General features: G+C 39.4%; 1 protein-coding gene across 1 annotated transcript; it reads right to left on the bottom strand.

Moving 5' to 3' along the window:
• Positions 1-334: 334 nt before the first annotated feature.
• On the bottom strand, positions 335-24,052 carry LOC110320547 (guanylate-binding protein 1-like). The gene is given in 10 exon segments (XM_029537877.1): positions 335-906; positions 12,947-13,140; positions 13,396-13,522; positions 15,131-15,343; positions 16,261-16,541; positions 18,424-18,666; positions 18,988-19,184; positions 21,639-21,748; positions 23,049-23,176; positions 23,863-24,052. Coding segments are annotated over 10 exon segments (1,902 nt in total). The 3' UTR covers positions 335-687.
• Positions 24,053-25,471: the final 1,419 nt, after the last annotated feature.

Below are 25,471 nucleotides of genomic sequence, written 5' to 3'. Positions count from 1 at the left end.
ACATCCTACCTGCAAACAAGTTCCAAGGGCTGCAGAAAGACAAAGCCAGGTTTCTCATTGTTTCCCTAGAAAATGGTAGTTACTTGCCATTTCAATTAACACTTTGTGTACCAGGGTCCTGTCAAAACCCAATTCCTTTGCATGTAAGAAGAGAAACACGAATACTTCATTGTTTTAATCTGCGAGGCTTTTATTGTTAATCAAACATTTTTCTCATACATTCTTTCATGAAAACCCACTTGTTTGTTTTTACAAGAGCTCTTTGTAACCAGTTATCTGTAGTGAATGACTGGGATTCGATTGTTAATATGTCTCCATTTGGCCATGTTTCTGATTGATTTACTTACATCTTTTCTAGAAACAAATTCACTGTATTCTGACAGGTTTCCCACTTTATTATTTACATTATGTCACTGAAATTTGATGGGATTTATGGAAGCCAGACCTTTATGTTCTTTAATCATTGCTTTGTATATTTAAACTTGAATATAACTGATGATGAACTGACACAGAATTCAGCTCTAATTAAGAAGTATCTGCTGATTTAGCTACTAATGGTCCTTCTGACCCGCTTCATAACCCTAGTTATTAAACTAGAACATGTATTTAAAAATCAAGGCAAAGAGTTTGGTATCAAATTAACAGAAGCCTGGTTTTTTATAAATTCCTTCCCAGAAACTCTTCAGACTACTTCATAAGTGAGCTGAGGACTTTCAGCCCCACACCACATAGTTTCCCAGCTCCTGGTAAAATCATAATGAACGCATTGCCAACTGTGTCAAGGATGTGAGCAAATAGTGAGGGTTTCCTTCTTGTTCTTTCCATCCCTTCTCTCAGCTGACTTATTTCATTCTTTAACATATCAGATTTCTTTTTGAATCCTTCAATCAGCAATTCTTTTTGGACCTGGAAAGGAAAAGTCTGCTATTATTTGCAGGCAGAATTTTCATAACTCTACCTTAAGTACCATTATCTACTTCTCCACCATCTCAGAAGGGTCTTAGATATTTCAAGACATGTACATGTATCAATAGAAATACCCATGCTTTATACATATACAGAGGAGATTCCTCAGTACCTCCTCATACAGAGTGAAGAACATTGTTCCAATATACACAAAAAAAATGCCCTGTGGGAGAGATTGCAGAAAGCAGGTGAAGCAAAATTGACTCTCAGTTCCAATGAAGGGCTATCTCTTTGATTATTTAAATAATCAAATGATGATGGGAGTGCTGACCTTGTTTGGAGAACACTGGTTATTAAACTCCAGCATGGGTTGGTTTTCTTGAGTGATGTGGCCCCTGGTAAGTTATTCAGACTCCATTAGGTGGCCTTATGCCCATGCCTGAATGAGCTGCAGTAACTTGAGTCAATGAGGACATGAAACTGAGGAAAAGATAGAGTAGGGGACGGGTAGGTAGGGGATGGGTAGGAGGAGACAGAGGAAAGAGTAGGGAATATATACAATTAAAAAACACATGACATATATTGAAAAGGTCAGCTCAGAGTCATTAGGAAAGTCCACCAGACACCCCCTTCCTCCTTCCTAGGAGAAACAGGTCAGAGAGCACATAGGCCAGAAGGGAGAGGCTGAGTAAGCCCCTACTACCTCATTCCCTAAAGATCATTCAGTTTAGAGGGTACACTGTTCCCCTAATCATACTGTGCCTAGTTATTGAAGTTATTCCACCCCTGGAAATCATATAAAAACTTGCAGAATGGGCCGCCTCTCCTTCTTGTCTGAGAAGACCCCAGTGCACTGGAACAATAAATTGCTCTTTGCTTTTTGCATTGATTCCCAGCTCACTCGGGTTCACTCAGGGGGTTCCCGGTAAGCTACGGCTCTCCAGAGTCTTACAGTATGATGTTCTAAAGGAATGAATAATACACACAAGCACACACACACACACACACACACTCATATTCAAAATAGTATACACAAAGATATTATAGCTCCCTAGATTTTCAATGGGAGAACTGTCCCTTTTCATAAATTCCAAGCAGCCTAACTTATTTAGGTAGATACTGGCAACAAGTTCAGGGATTTTGTCTGAGTTTCATTAGATAGTAAGGATGATCTAAAATGGCACCGAGAAAGCAATATGAACCTCAAAACACTTATGCTCTCAGTGTGAAGTCTTCTTTCCCAGAGTTTAATTAATTTGCCCTAGTAGGGACAGGGACATTTAGGGTAAAGGCTGTCTCTGTCACCCTGCCCTGGCCCACACACATCTGTGCTGGTTTCAGCCTCCTCTTGTTAGGGTAAACCAGCAGTCTGGTAAAGTTTTCCACCCCTGCCTCTGTCTTACCTGAAGAGAAATCCTTTAGAGAAGAAGCAGTCTTTCAATGTCTTTCAGCTTTGCCTCTGAGTCTGCCTGCGGAGTTTCTATCCTCTCTCATAGGCACTGTGACATAGACTCTGTAGTGACCCAGGAAGTTCCAGATTGTTGCCAGAGAACTTGTGAGGAGTCTGCTCTTTATTGGAGAGATGCTTAAGACAAGAAAGTGAAACTAAAGGACTTCCTAACTGGGGTGGGGGGGGGGGAGGCATGACTCAACCACCACAACAGGAATGAGGGGTCTGCTCATAGGAGGAGGGGCCTCAGTACTTCTCAGGTAGAGATTGATAAATGGTGCAGTTTCTTGTGGGTGTTTCAAAATGCAGGGTGAAAAAGGTGTGGTTTTGAAATCATTCTCTTATGTTTCAGTCCTTTTTTTTGTCCATTAGCGTTTGTTTTGTGAAGAAAAAGGTGACAATTGGGAGAAACAATGAGATAAAAAGGAAGGAGAAAGGGGGGAGACAAAGAGAGGAAGGGAGGGAGGAAGAAAGGGAGAGAGAAAAGGAGGGAAGGAGGGAGGTAGAAAAAAATCACTGAAAGTGAAAGTGAATCTGAGCTCTTTTAAACATATGAAGTTCTGGGAAATCAGCTGGCTTTTTGTTTATTTGTATGTTTGTTCGTTTACCTTTCTGACTAGACTAATCGATGTTAACATTATATACAATCCCAAAACATTTTTAGAAACACTTGAATATTTATGTCATGTGAAATTTAAGGGTAAACAAAAGGATTTTTTTTTTTTTTTTTGGATTCTAAGCTTAAAGGGGCAGAATTTCCAGTCATTTGTAGTATGTTTCCTTAGAAACAAGTGAGTCAGAGTCCTAACCCTAAACCACTGAGTGTAAATAACATCTCTCAGAGGCTGAGGGAAGCCACTGTCAAAACTGAGGCAGACATCTGTGAGTCTCTGAACTCAGGATGGGAATGACCATGGAGTTTACAAGCCACTGGCACTGTACTAGTACTTAAAACCTTCCAGGGACTTAACACAAATCACAAAATAGGCCAGACTCTGATTACAAGTGTTGAGTTCTTTCTAAAAGCACACATGATACGAGCATGCACTCAAACGTATACTACAGAAACACCACACCACCCACTCTTATGCTATAAGTTAGTGTACCACCAGAAGTGTTTTCTAAAAGCCCTGGGTTTAATGTCACCAACAGAAAATAATTATACAGAAAGTACCTTTGTGTTTCTGTATTCCACAAGAGTGAAGAGCTCCGTGACAGTGACATTTCCTTTGTGTGGTACTGTTATTCTGAATGTTCAGCTGCAGAGCTGAACCCCTCATCATTGGGAGACTTGTGACAGCTAAGAGTTTTCTAATTAACTCCCCTCTTTCAGAAATTTAGGAGAGGATTTTATTACATTATGAACAATGAATGTATAGCATGAATTTGAAACAATTATGGTAGGCTGATCATTTTTATTAACAGTTTTCAGTCAACTGGTGCTTCTGCTACATTGTAGAAGGCATTTATTCTCAGAGATATGCAAATTATGTCATAGCAGCAGAAGGAAGATAAAAATGAAGTTTGGTTTCACAAGAGGTGGGACTGTGGTCATGAGCCTTGGAAGAACAGAACAAATTTTATTTTGAGTTCTCCATTCTGTGATTGTGGAAGTCATTCTACAACTCTTAGAAGGAGAAAGTATTTTTAAAAATTAAAAAGAGAGATTAGAAAGGAAACACGGTAGGCTGGAGCATGAAAGAATCAAGAAGTTCTCTAAATGGGGGAGGTGCGACTCCCAGTCACCCATGCATTCTGCCTGGAGGGGACTTTTCTCCCACTCTCCAATGAGTTTCTCTGCTCATGCAGCAGCCACAGAGCCTCCCCACATTGAGCACTGCCCATTGTCTACCCTGGGAACCAATGTCTGCAGGCAGCATGAGACCCTAGGAGCTATGTCCTATGGATATGTTCAGATTTTATCATGTTTACAACATGCCAATCTCAGGTGGGCAAAGCTAAATCTTTGAATTACTTATGAGCACAAGACTAAAAATATCCAGAAGGGGGAGTATGTGATATAAAATGTCTACCAAAAGACAGCTGCCATATCACTGTGTTGTAAAAACAAATCCAAACAATACAATTTAGTATGTGTACAGAGTCCATGTTTACAATTTCAAATATAAGATCCAATTAAAAATAACATGAATCTTTAGCTCTAACACAAACATGAACTAAATCACTTCATAAGCCAAACATTCTTTTCACATATAAACTCCACATTGATAACTATATTTTTCCCTTCTTCCTTATAAAGTGTCATTGTCTTCAAGTCTAGTGTAGTGACAAGCTGCTCTCACAGTCCAAAGTTGTCTCCAAACTTTATCCCTTGATGAGTGAAACCAGGGTAGAGAGCTTTATTCTGTTTGGATTTTAGAGTATGGTGCACTGTGGAGGTTTCTGCATTAATTTCTGGATCTCTTGATGTAGTATCCTGCTCTCATTCTGGAATTCTTCCTTGAAAAGTCTTTCCTGTTCCTAAAATGGAGATGGAAAATGAACTCAGAAGGCATCCTACATTCCTCAGACTCACACAGGCTCTCCTTGGAAGTTACACTAATTCCTGGGGGGGGGGGATTTGACATGTATCTCAAAAGTCTTTCCTTCTTTATCTTCCATAATTTCTCTCACATCATATATATATATATATATATATATATATATATATATATATATATATATATATATATATATGCAGCTTTTGAAATGTAGCCCGACAGTTCTAAACACCAGTAGCCTACAACCCTCAGGTCCAATTCTTATGTAATTTGACTCATATAAAATACAATTTTTTATAAAATCAACTCCAGCCTGCCTCTTATTTCTTGCCTCATCTCTGAGCTGTGTGGTGCAGACTCTTAAACACATGAAAGACGTTGATAAAGTTGGGCTCAAACAAAATGGAAGGTCACTACCTGAAACAGAATCAGGGCAGCTGTTCAATCAAGGAATTTGGTACAAGTCCCAGTTGTAGTAACCAAAACAGAAAATAAATATATTGAAGCAATGGGTCTTCAGTGCTCAGGCAGTTTCATTAACAACCGTGGAGGCTCAGTATAGATGTGGAGGGATACCCAGAAAACAAGATGTTACTGGCAATGTGACCATTTAACCACTTTTCTTAAAGGTTTGAGACTGACTTTACTCTCTAAGATGCTTCCAGAGAAAAGAGCAATCTAGGTGTGGGAGAAACAAAATTTCTATTCGTTCTATTCAATATATTAAAAAAATAAGAGTTGGATATTATATCATAGAATCTGGTGGAAAAAAGCCATTTTACATGTAGAAATTACAATTACTCTATTTAGCACAGGAGAAAATAATAGTTTGAGGTAGGTTAGTTGAGGATTCTATCACAGAAATCCTAGAAAACACCTGAGGAGAACCTGTAATTCAAATTTAAGGATTAATAGACATACCCTGATAAAGGGCTTCATTTAGCAATTAGCAAACTTAAAGAGCCAGTGATGATCAGGAAAATGAGCAGTAAGGGAATGAGAATATAATACAGTTTGTGGATGATATCCTGCCATTGGGGGATGGTATGTTATTGCCCTTGGATTGAGGGTGGGGAGGATGGAGCACAGAGTCTCCATTCACAACTCAGTCAAGCCTTGACCTTGTGAACCTAATGCCTCAGCCTCCCCATATACATTGTTGATTGGAACACCGGGAACTGAAAATTAAAATGGTGCAGCCAACTCTGCTGGCCTCCATCAGGCCTGCCTAACAAAAAACATCCAGGTCCACAGAGCAATAAAGAACCAGGTAAAGGGCTGTAAAAAAAAGTTCTCCAAGAAAACGTACCCAAGAAACAGGCTGGAGTAGTCATTCTCATATCTAATACAATAGACTTCCAACTAAAATTAATCAAAAGAGATGGGAAGGACACTTCATACTCATAAAAGGAAAAATCCACCAGGATGACTTCTCAATATTGAATATACATGCTCCAAATGCAAGGGTACCCACATTCGTAAAAGAAACATTACTAAAGCTTAAACCACACATCAAACCCCACACATTAACAGTGGGAGCTTCAACATCCCACTTTCACCACAGGACATGTCATCAAGACAGGAACTAAACAGAGAAATAAGGAAACTGAGGTTATGAATCAAATGGACCTAACAGTGAGGCAGTCATTACTTATATTGCATTCAGAAACTAAGCCATGGACCATTTGACCATTTCCTATCTATCCTAGGTGAAAGGTATTCTGCTTCTGAAGTTCTGCAACTGATCAGCCTGACCTAGTCCCTTACATGTGGCTTCCCCAGCATTGTCCAGTTGGCATTTCAATGTGACACAGTAGGAGGCTAGGTAAAGCTTCTTGGGGGAGGGGAGAATTGTGCTTCTCTAAGCTGAAGTCTCAGGGAGAAAGGGGGAGGGAGACTTACCTCTGACCTTTGTCTTGTACAACTCTAGGAGCTTGTGTTCACATAATAAAAGCTCACTGCAAGCTTGCACATGAAGATCATAAATTGAATAAGAGGTTATAACAGAGAATGCCTATGTGCATATAGGCTAGTAGGAATTATATGACTTAACTTTTACCATTTGTCACTGGCTTGCAGGGTCCTGGGAAGTTTAAAACTGTAACTAGGCCATCCTTCAAGTCTAGTTTTGACACACTCAGTCCATATCTTATCTCCTGTTTTTGCTCCTAACTCCTGTGGTACATATCTCCTTTACAGCCTCCATTTAATAATTTTTGCTAATGCCTTGGAATGTGTCCTAAGTCTTAGAAAGCTGCTGTTATCTCAGAAGCAACTAAGAAGTCCTGTTATAAAAGGAACTCGAATGTTTCTGAGGATGTTGCCATTTGGAAATAATGGTAACTCTTGCATGCTAGATGTTTCTGCAGAATACATGCTCTTTGTCTTTGTGTACTATCTGAGTCTGGTTCCTCCTTCAGTGATTTTCAAACCCTTACAACGGATATCTATAGAACCTTTCACCTAAACACAAAATAATGTATTTTGTTATCAACTCTTCATGAAATCTTCTTCAAAATTGGCCATCTAGTGGGTCACAAAGCAAGCATCAACATATAGGAGAAAATTGAAATAACTTCTTGTATCTTATCAGATCATCATGGATTAAAACTGGACTTTATCAACAACAGAAACAACAGAAAGCTTAAAAGTTCAAGGAAACTGAACAACTCCCTACTCAATGATTACTTGTGCCACACTCACTCCAGTGAAGTCTGTGTGACTGGCCTTAAAGGGTTGGATGTAGTCTTGAGGCAAAGAGTTTCACGGAAACTCAGCCTCCTGGAACCTTGGCATTCCCAAAGCAAGAATGCTCTAAATTTGTCCCTGAGATAGTGTGGAGGGTCTTGCATGCTTTTTTTGCAGAATTTTACTGGGTAGGTGTTAGAAATCTCAGGGCAAGCTTAGCAAAGTATACTTAGAATTCTTATTACAGTCAGGTATGACAGACTACATTGCATATTAGAAGAAAGTTGGTGAGTTCTTCTGACAAATGGAAATTCCCTACAAATACTTAAAAGAGCAGCCAAGTTATTCCTACATGCAGTATTTACCATGGCCTAGGAAAAAGGAGGGTTGTGGTTTAAGGAAGAACTACAGTATTGCATTATTCATAAAAAGGTCTGCTAGAGCTGAACCCCCTGGTGCAAGCTTTCACAAGACTCAGAGGAACAGCATAAATTGTGACTAGGGTGTGAAATCCTCACCTGGCTCCTGTCATTAGTTGAGTCTAGGCAGGGCTGTTTTTATCTCAACTGTAAACATTGCCTGGTTCCTGCTTGTCTTTTGAATGCACTTCTCTGTTTTGTGTCAGATAACTTCAATGTACCTTGGCTGTTGTGTCACCTAACTTCTTTGTTTTCTTCTGTAATATAAAAGTCTGATGCTCACTTAGACAAATTACATTCAGATACAACACTCCCTTGTGTCTGCATTTGTTTATCACACTTTTCACTGACTCCTTGCTCACCTGTACCAGGACTCTGATTCTCCTGTGGGTGAAAGGACTGACTGAGTCCAGTCTGTAGGACACTTGGTCAGGATAGAAATAAAGAAATTAAATACTTCCTAGAATTCAATGAAAATTAAGGTGTAACATACCCAAATTTAGGTGACATAATGATAGCAGTGTTACAAGGAAAGTTCATAGCTTTGAGTGCCTTCATAAAGAATTAGAGAATACTCATACTAGCAATTTGAAAGTACACCTGAAGAATCCAGAAAAAAAAAAGGTACAAACACACCTAAGAGGAATGCCTGCAGGAAATTTTCAAACTGAGGATTGAAATCAATCAATTAGAAACAAAGAGAACAATACAAAGAATCAACAAAGCAAAGGCCTTGTTCTTTGAGAAAATCAACAAGATAGACAAACCCTTATGCAAACTAACTAAAAGGCAGAGAGTATCCAAATCAATAAAAACAGAAATGAAAAGGGAGACATAACAAGAGACACTGAGGAAATTCAAAGATTCCTTAGCTCTTACTTCAAGAGCCTGTAATTTACAAAACTGGGAAAATTTAAATAAAATGAATAATTTTGAATGATTTTCTAGATGGATAGCACTTAAATCAAGATCAGATAAACTATTTAACTAGTCCTAAAACATCCAAGAAAATAGAAGTAGTTATTAAAAATCTCCTAACCAAACAAAAACAAAAACAAACAAACAAACAAAAACAGTCAGGGGTTGATGGTTTTACTGTAGAATTCTACCATACTTTCATAGAAGAGGTAATTCCAACACTCCTCAAACTATTTTACAAAATAGAAACAGAAAGGACATTACCAAAGGCATTCTATAAAGCCACACTCACCCTGATATGTAAGACACACAAAGATTCAACAAAGAAAGGGAATTTCAGACTAGTTTCTCTTATGAACATTAATGAAAAAATACTCAAGAAAACACATTCAAACTGAATAAAAAAAACACATAAAAAATGTCACCCACCACGATCAACTAGGCTTCATCCCAGGGATGCAGAAATGGTTCAATTTATGAAAATTAATCAATGTAATCTACCATATAAACAAACTAAAAGGAAAAATAAATCTCATGATCATCTCACTGAATGCTGAAAAAGTCTTTGATAAAATCTAACACCCAGTCATATTAAAAGTCATGGAAATATCAGAAATAAAACGTGCATACCTAACTATAGTCAAAGCAATAGACAACAAACCAATAGTTAGCATTAAATTAAATGGAGAGAAACTTAAATCAAATCACTAAAAATATAGATAGGACAAGGCTGCCCACTGTCTCCCTATCTATTCAATATAATTCTTGAAGTTCTAGCTAGATCAATAAGACAAGTAAAGGAGATCAAGGAAATACAAATTAGAAAGACAGAACTCAAAGTATCACTGGTATGATAGTCTAAATAAATGACCACCAAAATTCTTGCAGAGAACTCCTACAGGTGATAAATAGTTTCAGCAAAGCGGTGTCTAGGTACAAAATCAGCTAAAACAAACAAACAAACAAACAAAATCACTTTACACAATAATACATGGACTGAGAAAGAAATTAGGGAAACAACACCTAAAATAATAGCAAAAAATAATATAGAATATTTTGATAACTCTAACTAAGCAAGTGAAAAAAATCAAGTAAGTCTAAAACATGTATGACAAGAACTTCAAGTCCCTGAAGGAAGATATCAGAAGATGGAAAGATCTCCCTACTTATAGATCAGTAGGATTAACATACATAGTGAAAATGACCATCTTACCAAAAACAATCTACAGATTCAATGCAATCCCCATCATAATTCCTACACAATTCTTCACAATCCTTGAAAGAGCAATTCTCAACTTCATATGGAAAAAACAAAAACAAAAAAACAAACAAAGAAATAAACAAGCAAACAAAAACCCAGAAAAGCTAAAACAGTCTTTTACAGTAAAAGAGCACTTGGATGCATCACCATCCCTGACTTCAAGCTATCCTACAGAGCAAGAGTAATTAAAACTAAATGGCATTGGCACAAAAACAGACTGGTTGATCAATGTAATAGAAAGAAAAACCCAGAAATAAACCCAAACATCTATGGACAGTTGGTTTATGACAAAGAAACCAAAACCATGTAATGGAAAAATAAATCAGTCTTCAACAAGTGGTGCTGGTCTTACTGGATATCTGCATGTAGAAGAATTCAAATAGATACATAACTATCACCCTGCACAAAACTCAGATCCAAGTAGATTACAGTCCTCAACATCAAACCGAACATATTAAATCTAATAGAAGAGAAATTTGGGGAACTGCTTTGAATTCATTGGCTTGGCACAGGAGACAAATTTCTGACAGAACATCAGTAGGCATTAAGATAAACAATAAATGGGATCTCATGAAACTGAAAACCTTTTGCAAGGCTAAAGAAACCACCAATAGGACAGAATGACAGCCTACAAAGTGGGAAAGGATCTTCATCAATCGTACATCTGACACTGAACTAATATCCAAAATATATAAAGAAATCAAGAACATCAACAAACTAAAAATGTGATACAGAGCTAAACAGAGAATTCTCAACACGGGAATCTCAAATGGCTGAGAAGCACTTAAAGAAATCTTTATCATCCTTAGTCATCAGGGAAATGCAAATCAAAATGACCTTAGATCCCATCTTACACCCATCACAATAGCTAAGATAAAAAACACAAGTGGCAGCACATGCTGGCAAGAATGTGGAGAAAGAAGAACACTCCTCCAATGCTATTGGGAGTGCAGACTTGTACAAATCACTTTGAAAATCAATTTGGCAGCTTCTCAGAAAATTGGGAATAGCTCTATCTAAAGACCCATCTATACCACTCCTGTGTATAGACCCCAAAGATTCCTCACTATACCACAGGGACACTTGCTCGACTATGTTCATAGCAGACTTATTTGTAATAGCCAGAAACTGGAAACAACCTAGATGTTTCTAATCTGGAGAATAGATAAAGAAAATGTGATATATCTATAAAATGTAATACTATTCAGCTATTAAAAAGAAAGACATCAAGCCAGGCATGGTGGCGCACGCCTTTAATCCCAGCACTTGGGAGGCAGAGGCAGGTGGATTTCTGAGTTCGAGGCCAGCCTGGTCTACAGAGTGAGTTTCAGGGCAGCCAGGGATATACAGAGAAACCCTGTCTCAAAAACAAACAAACAAACAAAAAAAACAAAAACAAAAAACAAAAAACAAAAAACAAAAAACAAAAAACAAAAAAAAAAAAACAAGAAAAAGAGAGAGAGAGAGAGAGAGAGAGAGAGAGAGAGAGAGAGAGAGAGAGAGAATATCTTGGAAGGAAAATGGCTGGAACTTGAGAATATCATTCTAAGTGAGATAACACTGAACTAGAAAGACATGTATGGTATGGTATGTACGCATTTATAATTTGACAGCAATAAATGCAGGATAACCATGTCATAATCCACAGACCCAAAGTAGCTGAATTATAAGGGAATCCTAAGGGAGAATGTGTAACTCACACTCAGAGAGAAAAGCAAAATAGTCATCAGAGGTGTATAGAGAGAGGGAACTGGGTGGGAGAGAAGATGAGGTGTATGAGGATGGTGATCTGGTTTGGAGGGGGACAGGAAAGGCCTGGGAGTGAAACTGGAATCAGTGTGGGGGGGCATCTCTGAGATCAGGTGGAGACCAGGGTTTGGGGAATCTATAGGGGTCCTATATGGGTGATACTAGCTGAGATTCCTACCAGCAGAGGATATAGAGACTGAACTGGCCACCTACTATAGTTAGGCAGGACTTCCAGTGGAAAGAGGGGGACATTAACCCACCCAGAGAGCCTTCAACCTAAAATTTGTTCTGCCTACAAGATTCACAGGGATAAAAATGGAGCATAGACTGAGGGAATGGCTAGTAAGTGACTGTCCCAATTTGAGACCCATAACAGATGGGAAAGAGCCAACCACTGACACTATTAATGATACCCTGCTATGTTTGCAGACAGCAATCTAGTATAACTGTCTCCTGAGAGACTTCATCCAGCAGCATATGGAAACAGATGCAGAGGCCCATAGCCAAACATCAAGTAGAGGCTTATAGAAGCATTGGAGATAAAATTGAGCGGGGGAGGTCAAGGACTCTAAAGGAAGACTTACAGAATCAACTAACCTAGGCCCAAGGAGGCTCCCAGAGACTGAACCACCAATCAAAGAGCTGGCAGGGTTTCGAATTAGACACCCTCCCAACCCTATATGAAGCAGATGTGAAGCTTGGCCTTCCTGTGGCTCCACTAACAAATGGAGAAGGGGCTGTCTCTGAGTCTGTTGCCTCCCATTGAATTCCCTTTCCCTACCTGTACTGCATGGTTGGGTCACAGTAGGAGAGGATATACTTTGTTCTACTGGGATGAGATGTCCTAGAGTGGGTGGTACCCAAGGAGAAGAAGGGAAAGATGTAATGGGGGTAAGGAATTATAAGAGAAGAACAGGAAAGAAAAAAAGAAGGGAGGGACTGAAATTGTGATGTAATGTGAATAAAAAATAAATTATGACAGAAAACCAACCAACAAACAAAACCTAGCCAACCAAAGAACCGAGTGCAGCCAGAACTTGGTACAGCCAGGTACCTGAAGTTTAAGGGATATGATTCTTTGTTGCTCTGCCATTAACTCTTTCCGTTCCTGTTCCATCTTCTCAGTCAGATGTTTCATGTGCTCTTGATAACCCTGTTCCTTCTGTTCCATCAGCAGCTCATGCTTCTTCTGCATTTCCTCCAATGCTCTGTTTGCTGCTTCTGCGGCTTCTGCTTTTATACGTTCCACTGAGAAAAGAAAGAAGCAAAGGAGATGAGGAGTATATTTTGGGAGAGGCTTTTGTTTTCTACCACTTTGTGGAACCTTTACCCTGGAAACTGGTGAAAAATCGGGGACATTGCCATGTCTACTGGCATAAAAACAGCCACCATGAAGCTGAGAGTGACATTTGTCTTTTCTCTACAATGATAACGTCATATGGACCAATATTGCAACACATGCCGAGAATTTCCAACATCTGGAATCTTCTCAGTAGCTCCCACCTTCAGTCCTCTTTTCCTGTTCTGTGAGTGAGTGGTCCATCTTTAGAACTGTATCAGCCAAATCCTCCTTGGACTCAAAGTATTTTCAAAAGTTCAATTTTAGTAACAGGTGACTCCATTCATCTAGCTGCATCTTTGATGCCTTATTCCCCTCAAAATATTTATTTCATATGTTACTGTCAGCTAATGATGTTGATTATAGCTTCAAAATGTAACCTTCGCTAATTGGAAAACAATTTTGTCATACAATATATTCTGATCACATGATCACTTCTGTTAGTTAGCTCATCCCAGATTCTCCTTTCTCCTTACCCACCCAACTCAATGTCTTTTCTTCCTCTAGCCTTTAAAAAAACAAACAGGTTAACAACCCCCAACCTCCCCAAAAAACCCAAGAAACTGTCACACACAAAACAAAACCCACTAAAACACAAAAGTGTAAACTGCAATTAATGTATAAGCAAAAGACCAGTAAGACAAAAAACAAAAAACACCCAAACACAGGGAGACAAAATATCTACAATAATACCATTGAGTTTGTTTTGTGTTAGCTATGCACTTTCTAGCTTGGACCCTGCCCTGAAGTATTAACCAGGGACTATTTCTTGTCTTCTTGTCTAACCAAACTTCCTGGGCTGAGACCTTCCTGCCTGCCTGAATGAGTCCTGCAGATCATTCTCAGAGCATCTACAATGCTGCCCTAACATTTCAGGAAGTGGCATTGTGGTGGTTTGAATGAGAATGGCCCCCATGGAGTCAAATATTTCGATCTGTAGTTACGAGGGAGTGAAACTGTTTGAGAAGGATTAGGGGGTATGGCCTTATTTGAGCGAGTGTGCCATTAAGCTTTGAGGTTAGAAAAACTTATGTCAGGTGAGTATTTTTAGCTCAGGATATAAAGCTCTCAGTTACTTTTCCAGCACCATGTCTACCTGTGTGTCACCATGATCCTTATCATAATGATAATGGACTAACTCCCTGAAGCTGTATGCAAGCTCCAAATTAAATGATTCCTTTTATAAGACTTGCCTTGGTCGTGGCAGTGATTTGAAAATAGAATGTAGCCAAATCTAATCTTGAATCTACTGCCTAAGTAGGGCAGTTTAAAATGGCAAAAAGCAAAGACTATGTACCCTGGATTTACATTGAGGCTAAGAAGCTCATTGACTCTGTGGTCTTGAGTGAGGTCTTAACTTTTTTCTGCCACAATTTCCTTTTCTCTCTATGAGATGATAATAATAAATACTTACTAGAATTGATGGCAGAACTCAGTGAGTTAACTTCTAGAAAAAGTGAGGGCAATCTACGTATCAACTGCTATTACTATGATTATTACTAGCCTGTAAGCTAGCATTACCTAGAGCTTATGAGAAAGAAATTACTAGTTACTTGGTTTGGTTTAGTTTGGTTTGGTTTGGTTTGGTTTGGTTTGGTTATTCCTTAAATGGCAGTAGCCCTAGCTCCCTGAGAAGTACTCTAAACATTGGGGATAAATAAATCACTGTAGGATGATTAGGTGAATAAATGAAAGAATGAATGATTTCCACAAACATTTCTGAGAGGTCCGATTTTACTCCCAAGGAAGAAGCTACAGTCTGTATCATGGTTGACTGCCTGGATGAATGTAAGAGGAGGGCACAGCTCACAGACGCCATTGTAGGGTCTTTGAAATCACGAGAATTTGTGAGAGGTTCTCCACCGAGCACCACAAAATGCTGCCAACAGCTCCGTTTACCTGGAGTCCCTTCCCAGGAGTCTGGTTATACTTTTTCTCCAGCTCTTGTTTCCTTTGAAGAAAAAGGTAGTAACCTCCTGGTTTATAAAATGTCCCCTGCTTCACTTCTTCTTCCAGATGACCAAAGAGACCCTCCAGTAAGTCTGAGCAATGAGCAGATGACACGTCCATGTTCTTCTTAACAAAGGCATCTCTTTTGGCTTCCAGCTGGGTCTGGTAGGGCACAGGAGGGAGATACACAATAGATTAATGGAGAATGATTAACTGGGGCCTCATTCTTCACCTCACTGCAATGTCCCTGCAGAAATTGGTCCTTTAGTTTGTTAATCCCTGAAGTAATTCTGCTGCATCACTTCTGCTGCCCACCCTTCCTGACTTAGAAAGTGATTGTCAACACAGAGATGCTACATCATAGGAAACTGTTTTATTTTAACGTCTCTGATTTTAGTTCAGATCACAAAGGTTAGAGTTAGACAGGCTCCTGTGTTCTCACTGGATGTGTGACTTTACTGCTTGGTGTCCCTAACATCTTTGAACAGATAATTCCTGGTATGTGAAGCAGGATGGAGAATACCAGGGTCAGAGGTCTGTAGTCAGACAGGGTACTAAGGCCAGAGACTTTACTAAAAGTATTCAATAAAAGAATAAATACTTTTTGATACTGTAAAATGATGTGTGTTTTTGTCACCATGAAGCTAATGTTTGATGAAGATGATAATGATGTGAATTTCAACATTTAGAAAGCATAGTGTATCTCTATAAACATTACCCCTGAAAGTAACTCAGATAAGAAAGTGCCTATTTCCTACTGACATTGACTTGCTAGCTTCACTAGAAGCTTTGATCACAACAATGTATCATTAGTAAAATCTGGGCATGCTCATCAGGGAGAGATCATCACTGATGAAATGTCCACGTTTTCTTATAACAAAGCAAATGAAATTTGGTGGAAAACATGATTCACTAAAATACTAGAATTTTTATCAAAGTCCAGCAGAATCTAGTCTTTCAATAGTCATTGTAAATCAGTGCACATCACTGAGTATCCCTCTCTTGGAGACTAAGGACAATTCTCTCCTCAAAAAGACAAATATTTTCCTGACTCTCAAGATGTTGAGTGCCACACCTACCCCTAATTTTTCCTGGAACTTTTGGTCTACATCCTTGAAAGAATTTTTCATGAAGACCTCAATGGCCTCCCTCTCACAGGTCCTGTGCAGGTCCAACAGCTCCTGGAGGGTTTCTGTGGGCATCTGGATCTTTTGATTCATCTGTTCTTCATAGTAGGTGATGGCCCTTTTCACTGATGTTGTGTTCTTTATTTGGGCCAAAGTCAGCACAGCACTCTCCTTGCAGGGGAGATCAGCACTGCAGATGGCACTGACATAGGTCTGCACCAGGCCTTTTAGACCTACATGAAGGAGTTCCAAAATGACTGTTAGTTGCCGGACAGAGTACATAGCTTCCACAATTTTCTGGGAAAGAACACCAAATGGATAATATATTAACCTGGATATTCTGAGATCAAAGCCCATTTTTACTGCTTCTACATTTAACTGAGAGATAAATTTGGTATTAAATTGCTCAGGACAAGGTTTGGATGGCCTGAGACACTGTGTATCCTTATTTTATCGCCCCTCTTTTTTTTTTTAATTCCCTTTTCATTGTCTTTCTTTTCTCTCTCATTAAATGACCAAAGAGAAACCTTGTCATCATCTTTCTCCTCTTCCTCGTCTCTTGCTGTACTTGGGTGAATTTGGTTGTTGCTCTTCCTTCCTTCCCTCCCTCTGTCCCTCCTTCCCTCTGTCCCTCCCTCCCTCCCTTCCTTCCTTCCTTCCTTCCTTCCTTTTTTTCTTTCTTTCTTTTACATATTTTTTTCGTACTACATGCTACTAGCCCCGTTTCCACTCTACAAATGTTTCTATCCAGGTTTTTGGGTGTTTTGTTTTGTTTTGTTTTGTTTCACAGGAGCTATACAATGACCAAGACATTCAGGTTTTCTTACATGTTTGCTCTTTGGATGACTGAAAGCACTACATCCCAGGAACCAGCTCTCAGGCAAGTCAGAGCTGGTGCCGGGCCTTTCCTCTCAACAGTTCTCTGTGAGTCAGTCCTGCACTTTCTTTTCTGTTTCTATAGTTGGGAAGAATCATAGATGTTATATTTTTCTTCCTTTCAAATCTGTAAGTACACTTTGTATGTGTGTTCATTTATTTGATTTGTTTTGTTTTGTTTATTGAAATTGTGAAACATTTCATAGACTTCCCTTGGCTTTGATATGTAGCCAATGATGGCCTTGTATTTTTGATCCTCCTGTGTCTCCTTCTGCAAAACTAAGATTCCAGGTTTCACAGTCATACCAATTCATGTGGTGCTGGGATCAAACCAACAACTTTGTGAATGGTAGTAAATCACTCTACTATCTGAATGACATCCCTGGCCAGTGAGCTGACTCCATGGTACTCCCTATTATAAATATCAGCTCCCTGACTCAATGGTGCTCCCCATTATAAATATCAGGGGGAAAATCCACATTAAGTTAGTCAGAAAGAAACAACTTCACCCTCTCCACACACTAATTCTTCCTCCTGATATTACTTTCTCAAGTAATAATACAATATACAGGAAATGAAGAGCTTCAGTTGGAGGTGACATATTTGTAGTTCCTTCTTGGACCTATCATACAGTCATATTTTATTATAATGAAAACTTTTATATTTAACACAAATATATATTAGCTCCCATGACTCTTTGACAGTTTTTACTGTCCTAATTTTGTCCTAACCCAATGACCACTCAATTCTACTCAAGGGTCATATGTCTATAAATTAACGACCTTCCTACAAAGTTTGGAACCAATTGTAAAGTCTTACAGTAATGTCTGCTCCATCAGGACAGCACCATTGCATCATGACTCCACTCCTCTCATGCACTCTCTTCTTTCATAGCTTTTACTTTCCTGAAGTTGGAATGTCATGTCCTGCCTTAGGATTTACTCTGTGTCATTAGCCCAATGTAGTATTTGACTTTCAGTTAACTTCTTTTTTAGTAAGGAACCATGAGCAAGTGGAAGTTCAGAACACATTAGATTCTGCTGATTTCCCCTCCCTTTGCTGTTATAAATATGAGATTGTGAGAAATACATTTAGTTCCCAAGTAAATTCCAAGTGCAGGAGAGGCATACACTCCATTTTCAACAACATCAACAAATGCTGTTTGGTCTGGTTAGAGTGGCTTTGTCAGTATCCTACAATGAGCAGAAGACCAGATAAGAGGTAGACAGGATGACTTACGTGGCCCATTGACTGTGATGCCACCAGTCAGAGTCTTGACACCAGAATTGCTGAAGATGTAGGAGGTGAATTCTGCAACTTGTTCTACAAATTCTTTATTCAGCTGCTCCTCCCGTATTGACTCTAGTTTGGAAAGTTGCTTCCTGTCTCCGGGCCTGTCAAAGATGAAGCACTTCCTCTTTGGGAAGAACTTCCTGATACACAGTCGAGGCATATTAAACTTTTTAGTGTTCTCATCACTTCCTTAAGGAAAGATAAATTAGATGCAGTAAACTTCAAATAAATTCTTTAAAATCTATGACACTTTCAATAATATAACTTTCCCAAAGCAAGAGATAAACAAATAATCTAGAATGAGCAAAACAAAACAAAATGACAAGAAAGAACAAGCCCTCTCAGAAGCTGTGGATGGTACAGTTCAAATTCAGTCAAGCTGTGTTTTCATTTCCCATAACAACACTGAGGAAAGCACAAATACAGGATTAAGAATTTTACCAGGAATACAGAAGCGATCCTCATGCTATTATTACCATGATATCCCAAACTTCCACTGAGCCCATTTACCTTTTCTCAGAGCCAGTGAACCCTCCAGGTATTCATCAGGAGTGATGGATTTTCCATTAACTTCCAGATCCAGGCAGAAATCCCTCAGAGTCCACACAAAGATAGGAAAAAAGCCCACGCAGTTAGCTGAGTTGTCTCCATCACTCTGATCAGGGGATGACTTTGATTTTATTAGATCAGTCAGCTCTGTCAGATAACTGACATGCCCAGTTAAGAAAACTACAGGGAAAACTCAATTTTTGTGATGTGGATCCCATCACTACCCCTCAAAAATTATATATTTATTTGTCAGCTTATTCATTTTCAGAATTTAATTGGTTACAAACATCTATTTTATGTCTGCTATGGAATGAGCACTGTCCCTGGGGAACCTTTTAAAATAAGCAAGAGAATGTCAACACTAGAATTTATATCATATTTAAAGAGACAGACAATATGTACATGAAAAAAATCCTCAAATATTGTTAAAATTGTGATTCAAAAAAATAAACTAATCTAAGCAATAGTGATTCAATGCATGGATTCTGTGTGGATAGCTTGCACATTGAAGTCTTCAAAGGGCTACTTGTGATCTTCGAGATTCTAGGTTATCTAAAATCCAAGCATGGAATGTATAGTGGAAGAATGTTCCAAATAGAGGTTACATCACTTGTAAACCCTTAAACAGAAAAATGTGATTACATACTAAGTATAAATAATGCTTGCTAGTGTGGTGGCGCAGAAGTTCCAAAAGAACTACATGTAGGATATTAAGTTAGACAGACTCTAGTCTTCGGTTTGATTTGCACTAAATGGAAGTTACTTTATGTAAAGAAGATATGATATAACACCATTTCTGAAGATCATACTGGCTGTGGTTGCACTTGATAATCAAGAGTATATGCACAGAATAATTTGGCAGTTAACATGTCCAAGACAAGAAAAGCATACACTAGAATTTGTTGTGGAATGTATGTAGAGAGGTAGGGGTTGGTATGCTGATATTAGGTCTGGTTCCCTAATTGGTTCTTGATTTGGTCATTAACAGAAGCCAGGAGCCAATTGCTGGGCAGAAGGGAAAGGTGAGATTTCCAGGTCCCAGGAGGATAGACAAAGAGAAAGAGAAGGTATTTTCCGGGCTTGAGATGGTTCAGAAGATAAGAGCACTGATTGCTCTTCTTAAGGTCATGAGATCCAATTCCAGCAACAACATGGTGGCTCACAACCATTGGTAGTGAGATCTGATGCCCTCTTCTGCAGGGTCTGAAGACAGTTACAGTGTACTCATTTATAATAAATAAATAAAAAAGTGTTAGGGGGAAAAGGGGACTTTTCAGCCAGGGTTTGGGAGGAGAAGCACAAAACAATCATGTAAGATCTCAGGGAAGCTAGAACCAGCAGCCTCTGTCACCAGCAGATAGCCAAGGATGTCCACAGAGGATGGCTGATATGAGTCTTTAAGCTAAGGGCAGGAGGAGAGAAGGGAATAATAAATTAAGGGCACACATTTCCAAGTGGGGGGTATTTGAGCCAGGCAATTGTGCTAGTAGGCAAATTCTAAAGTAATAAAGCTATCTGAGTCATTTTCATTGCACAAAGATAGGTTGAGAGAGAAACTGGGTTGGTGATGGCAGCTTGGCCATCACACTCCGAACATAGGGAGTGTGTCAGTTTAGGGATAGAGCTTTGCTAATGGGGCTGAGTAGAATAATGACTTCTCATGTACTAAGAAATAGTTATATCAACTGATTTCTATGTTTTAAATATGAGCAATTTTGTGAATGATGGGAAATGTTGACGAAATTAGAAACATGGAAGAAGGAGAAATTTTGTGAATTTTGATTTGAATTGTCTCTAAGATATCTACATGAGGTATTCCATAAGCAGCTACATGTGAATGGCTGAATGTGATTGTAACTACTTGGTGACAGCAGACATATGGGTACTCCAAATGTCATGAGACACAATGACAGTCCCTAGAACCAAGTAAAACCAGGCTATCAGAGTCACAACCACTAGTGTCATATACTTAGAAGCCACAAAAAAGAAGAGAATGTAAACAGGGATGTGGGATGTTAATCCAGAAATGGATTTTCTGAGCAGTATGTGACTCTGTTTAAAGGACAGGTAGGGCAGGAAAAGTTGAACTTGTGATGGGACTGAGGTAAATCTGGTAAAGAGACAAGGATTTTCCAAATCCCTTAGATTGGCTATTGCAACTGTGGTTGAATGAGAATGGACTTACCTGCTGGTTCACCTGATGAAATAATGAAGCTGTTGCTTCTAGGTTTAGTATCCCTTGATGAGTTTGTAGGATAAATATTACCTATAGCATTTAGTGGGCAGACAGGATACTACTATAATTTAGAGATAATGATAATACTGTCTATTGAGAACATGGGTTCTGAAACATGTTGAGGATTTGGACAAATGCAGGATATTAATCCAGATAGGGATGCTCTCAGCAGTGTACCACTCTGTCTAAGGCAATGTATAATGTAAGAAGTTTAAATATTTCTGGGAAGTGATGCAAACTCACATGAGGAGGATCAGGGGTTTTGTTAATGAGAGACTTCAAAATATTAAGGTCCTTGTCTGCCTATCTAACTGATGTAATACTGATGCTGCTGTTTCTAGGTTTAGGACTATGCTAGAGAACGCCAAAAGGATACTGCAGCTGGTCCATGGCCTGCTGGTTGATGGTTCCTATGCTGTTGTAGATGATGGTGCTGCTGAGGAGGACTGCCAAGGCAAAGATACAGCAGTTGTTCTGGTTGTCACCCTACAGGTCAGGGAGTGAAGAAGAGTGACTAAAAGGCTGTCCATCAACTCAGGTAAGCAATGATGGCCTTTGTCTGTCCCCCATGAGCTATGACATCAAAGGTAAATCCTTTCTAGTATACAGTAATTTTCTAACTGTACAATGATTTTATGAATCTTCAACTCATGTTTTATAATTCAAATACAACAAAGTACATCCATGTACATGAGAGCATGGGCATTCACATTTAAAAGTCATAACATTGGTCAGTTACTAAAATCTAAACTGACATGCTGGATTTCACTCCCAGGACATGTTATGGTAAGGGCCATTTTAGCACTCTGTCAGTGAGAGTTTTGTTTGTCCCATATTGGGAAGAGTCGTAATGTGATCCTCCATGAAAAAAGATGTTATTGAAAATTGTCATGGTTTGAAATAGATTTAAAAAATGGCACTACTGAACATTGTGGTGCATCAAGTGAGCATTGCCCCCACAGATTTATATTTTTAAATTCTTAGTCATCATGAATGGACTGGAAAATTTTTAAAGAATTAGAAGGATTAGGAGGTGTGGCCTCATTGGAGAAAGTATGTCACTAGGGGTAGGATTTAAGGTTTCAAAAGCCCATGCAAGCCCAGTTTCTCTGTCTCTCTCTGTCTCTGTCTCTCTTTCTCTGTCTTTGTCTCTCTCAATCTCTCTATTTTTCTCTCTTTATTACTTTCTCTTTCTCTCTCCCTTTCCCTCCTTCTCTCCCTCCCTGTCTCCCATCCCCTCTCTCCTGCTGCCCATGGACCAGGATGTATCTTTCAGCTACTGTTCTAGCATCATGCCTGCCATTCCTGATGCCATGTTCTCTACCATAATAAAATTAGACTAAGTCTCTGAAGCAGTTAAATGCTAGCTAAATGCTTAAAAAAATAGTTACCCTGGTCATGGTGTCTCTTCACTGAAGTAGAGCCCTATCAAAGGTATAAGTTTTTTATTGTTTTCCTCCCATTGATAGTGCTATGTAGAAGTTACAATTCTCATCATTTCCATAGGCTCACACTTATGCATGTTCAGAAAATGTATAGGCATATTTAATGACACAGTTTAAAGTCTCACCAAAGCATGGTATGATGGTATAAGAGAGAAAATGGCAAAAAACATTGTCAGTTATTCTTACGAAGGCTGACTCTCTGTTAATCAGTTGACTTTAGTGTCAACTCTTGGTTCCTATGTTAGGTAAGTGATACTCTAATTTGATGCATCAGTACTATAAATGAAGATTGGGAGTGACTATTGATGTACCATGAATAGATATGAAAGATTATGTTGTACCTTCTCTATGTCTTTCAGGCCCTCGGTGTCAAGCAGAACCAGGGTTTGTTCTGGCTTCTGGGGATGAGGCACACACCACATCCAGATGCCCTTGGTGTGAGACGGCACAGTGAAACCCAGGGAGAAATCTACAGAGTGGGGATGAGATGGAGAGGTAAACAGCACAGGCTTCCTGAAGTTGCATCGGAATGAACACATTTACCCTGTCCACAAGAACGGCCAGTTACAAGTGTTGGTTGTTGGTTTTGATTTCAAACCAGGAAACATGGAGTGCAGATCATCCAATGCTGATCAGCCCTCCATTTCCACCTTAGACATAAGTGTACTCTTCCTCCTCCTAAATGAACATTCTGACAAATATTGTGTAATTCATTATAATGTAAGCTGACTGTCCCTGTTAATGTATTATGTCTTCCACTAAGGCATGCATATATATATATAACCATATATATATGGTTTTAGAGCTTTACTGTAGAAAGACTGGGAAAGAGAGAAGGTAATAAGAAAGATAGAGGCTGGCCATGGTGATGTGGAGAGAAGGGGGAAGGGAGGGAGAGAAGGAGGGCTAGAGATGAGGATAAGAAAGGTGAGAGCTTATAAAGCCCATTAAGACATGCTTATACCTGTAAAACACGTAATGGCATTGTAGGAGGAAGCAATGGGAACATTAATGAAGAAATGCAAGTCCACTGATGGACACAAAGCATCCCATATCACCTGCATCTCTGACTTTTTTCTCCTCACATTTACTTGCTGGATACTGACAGTGGAAGTGGGAAGGGGTACTGAGCAGAGCTCTCCTGGTAGAACTCACCCTTCTGCTTTCTAGCCAGCTTATTCATCAGATAGGATTTGCCTGTGCGGTAGAAGCCCACTATTGCAACCACAACCACAGGATTGTGGATGGCAGACAGGATGTCCAGTGCTTCCTGGTTGACCACCAACTGCTCACTGGAGTTCTCGATGAGGCACACTGGGCCTGTCATGTAGATTTCTGAGGCCATTTCCAGAGAGTACCCTTATGTTTGCAGAGAAGATAAAACAGGAAATGTTTTGAGTCAGTTAGAAGAACTCAGTTCAATGACACGATTCAAGGACCTGGACTATCATGAGCATGTCGTTATAAACTAGAGGGTGAAATACCAGCACATACATGTTGGCTGGGAACCCAACTAACTACCTGAAGCTAGTAAGGCCATGAGTCTTGAAGGAGATCCTACCACTGCTAATTTATAAAACCAGCATCTTTTTTTTAAGGTTTATTTTTTATTAGATGTTTTCTTCATTTACATTTCAAATCCTATCCCCTTTCCTAGTTTCCTCTCCAAAAATCCCCTATATGTTCCCCCCTCCCCCTGCTCCCCAACCCACCCACTCTCACTTCCTGGCCCTGGCATTCCCCTGTACTGGGGCCTAGAATCTTTGCAAGACCAAGGGCCTTTCCTCCCACTGATGACCGACTAGGCTATCCTCTGCTACATATGCAACTAGAGACACGAGCTCTGGGGGGTACTGGTTAGTTCATATTGTTGTTTCTCCTATAGGGCTGAAGACCTCTTTAGCTTCTTGGGCACTTTCTCTAGATCCTTCATTGGGGACCCTGTGTTCTATCCAATAGATGACTGTGAACATCCACTTCTGTATTTGCCAGGCACTGGCATAGCCACAATGGAGACAGCTGTATCAGGGTCCTATCAGCAAAATCTTATTAGTATATGCAGTAGTGTCTGGGTTTGGTGGTTGTTTATGGAATGGATCCCTGAGTGGGACACCTCTGGATGGTCCTTCCTTCAATCTCAGCTCTGAACTTTGTCCTGTAACTCTTTCCATGGGTATTTTGTTTCCCCTTCTAAGAAGGAATGAAGTATCCACACTTTGATTTTCCTTCTTCTTGCTTTTCATGAGTTTTGCAAATTGTATCTTGGGTATTCTAACTTTCTGGGCTAATATCCACTTGAGTAACCAGCATCATTCTTAACTGCATTCTAAATACTTATCCTTATTCCCACAGATAAGTGTAACTCTTATCCTTCACCAAAGAAGTTTTTCTTTGTAACAAACGGAGCCCACCACCACCACCACCACAACAACAAAAACTACGACCAATCAAGTTCAAGGAACAAACGGGTTGTGTGGTACCCAGCATCAACTACAACCTGACTTCTGAATGTTCTGCTCAGGGAATATCACAGAAAAGGGGGAAAGGGTGAAAAGACTGAACAGTCAGAAAAACAGGAAGTCTGATATGAACCTGGGGTTCTTAGAAGTGATGGGGAAGCTATACCCATGTAGTCTCAACAGCTTGGCTGCCTAAACAGTACCCCAAAGAAGTAAAGCACCAATCGACATGCTTACCATTAAAGGGGAAATCTCATGGGGCTTGAACCCTCAATAAAGCACTACAGGAAACTAAGGAATGCTGA

Source organism: Mus pahari, chromosome 4, assembly GCF_900095145.1.
Source record: "Mus pahari chromosome 4, PAHARI_EIJ_v1.1, whole genome shotgun sequence".
In the NCBI taxonomy this organism is placed as follows: Eukaryota; Metazoa; Chordata; class Mammalia; order Rodentia; family Muridae; genus Mus; species Mus pahari.
The sequence above is the reverse complement of the archived record's forward strand: the minus strand, read 5'-3'. Positions and strand labels throughout refer to the sequence as shown.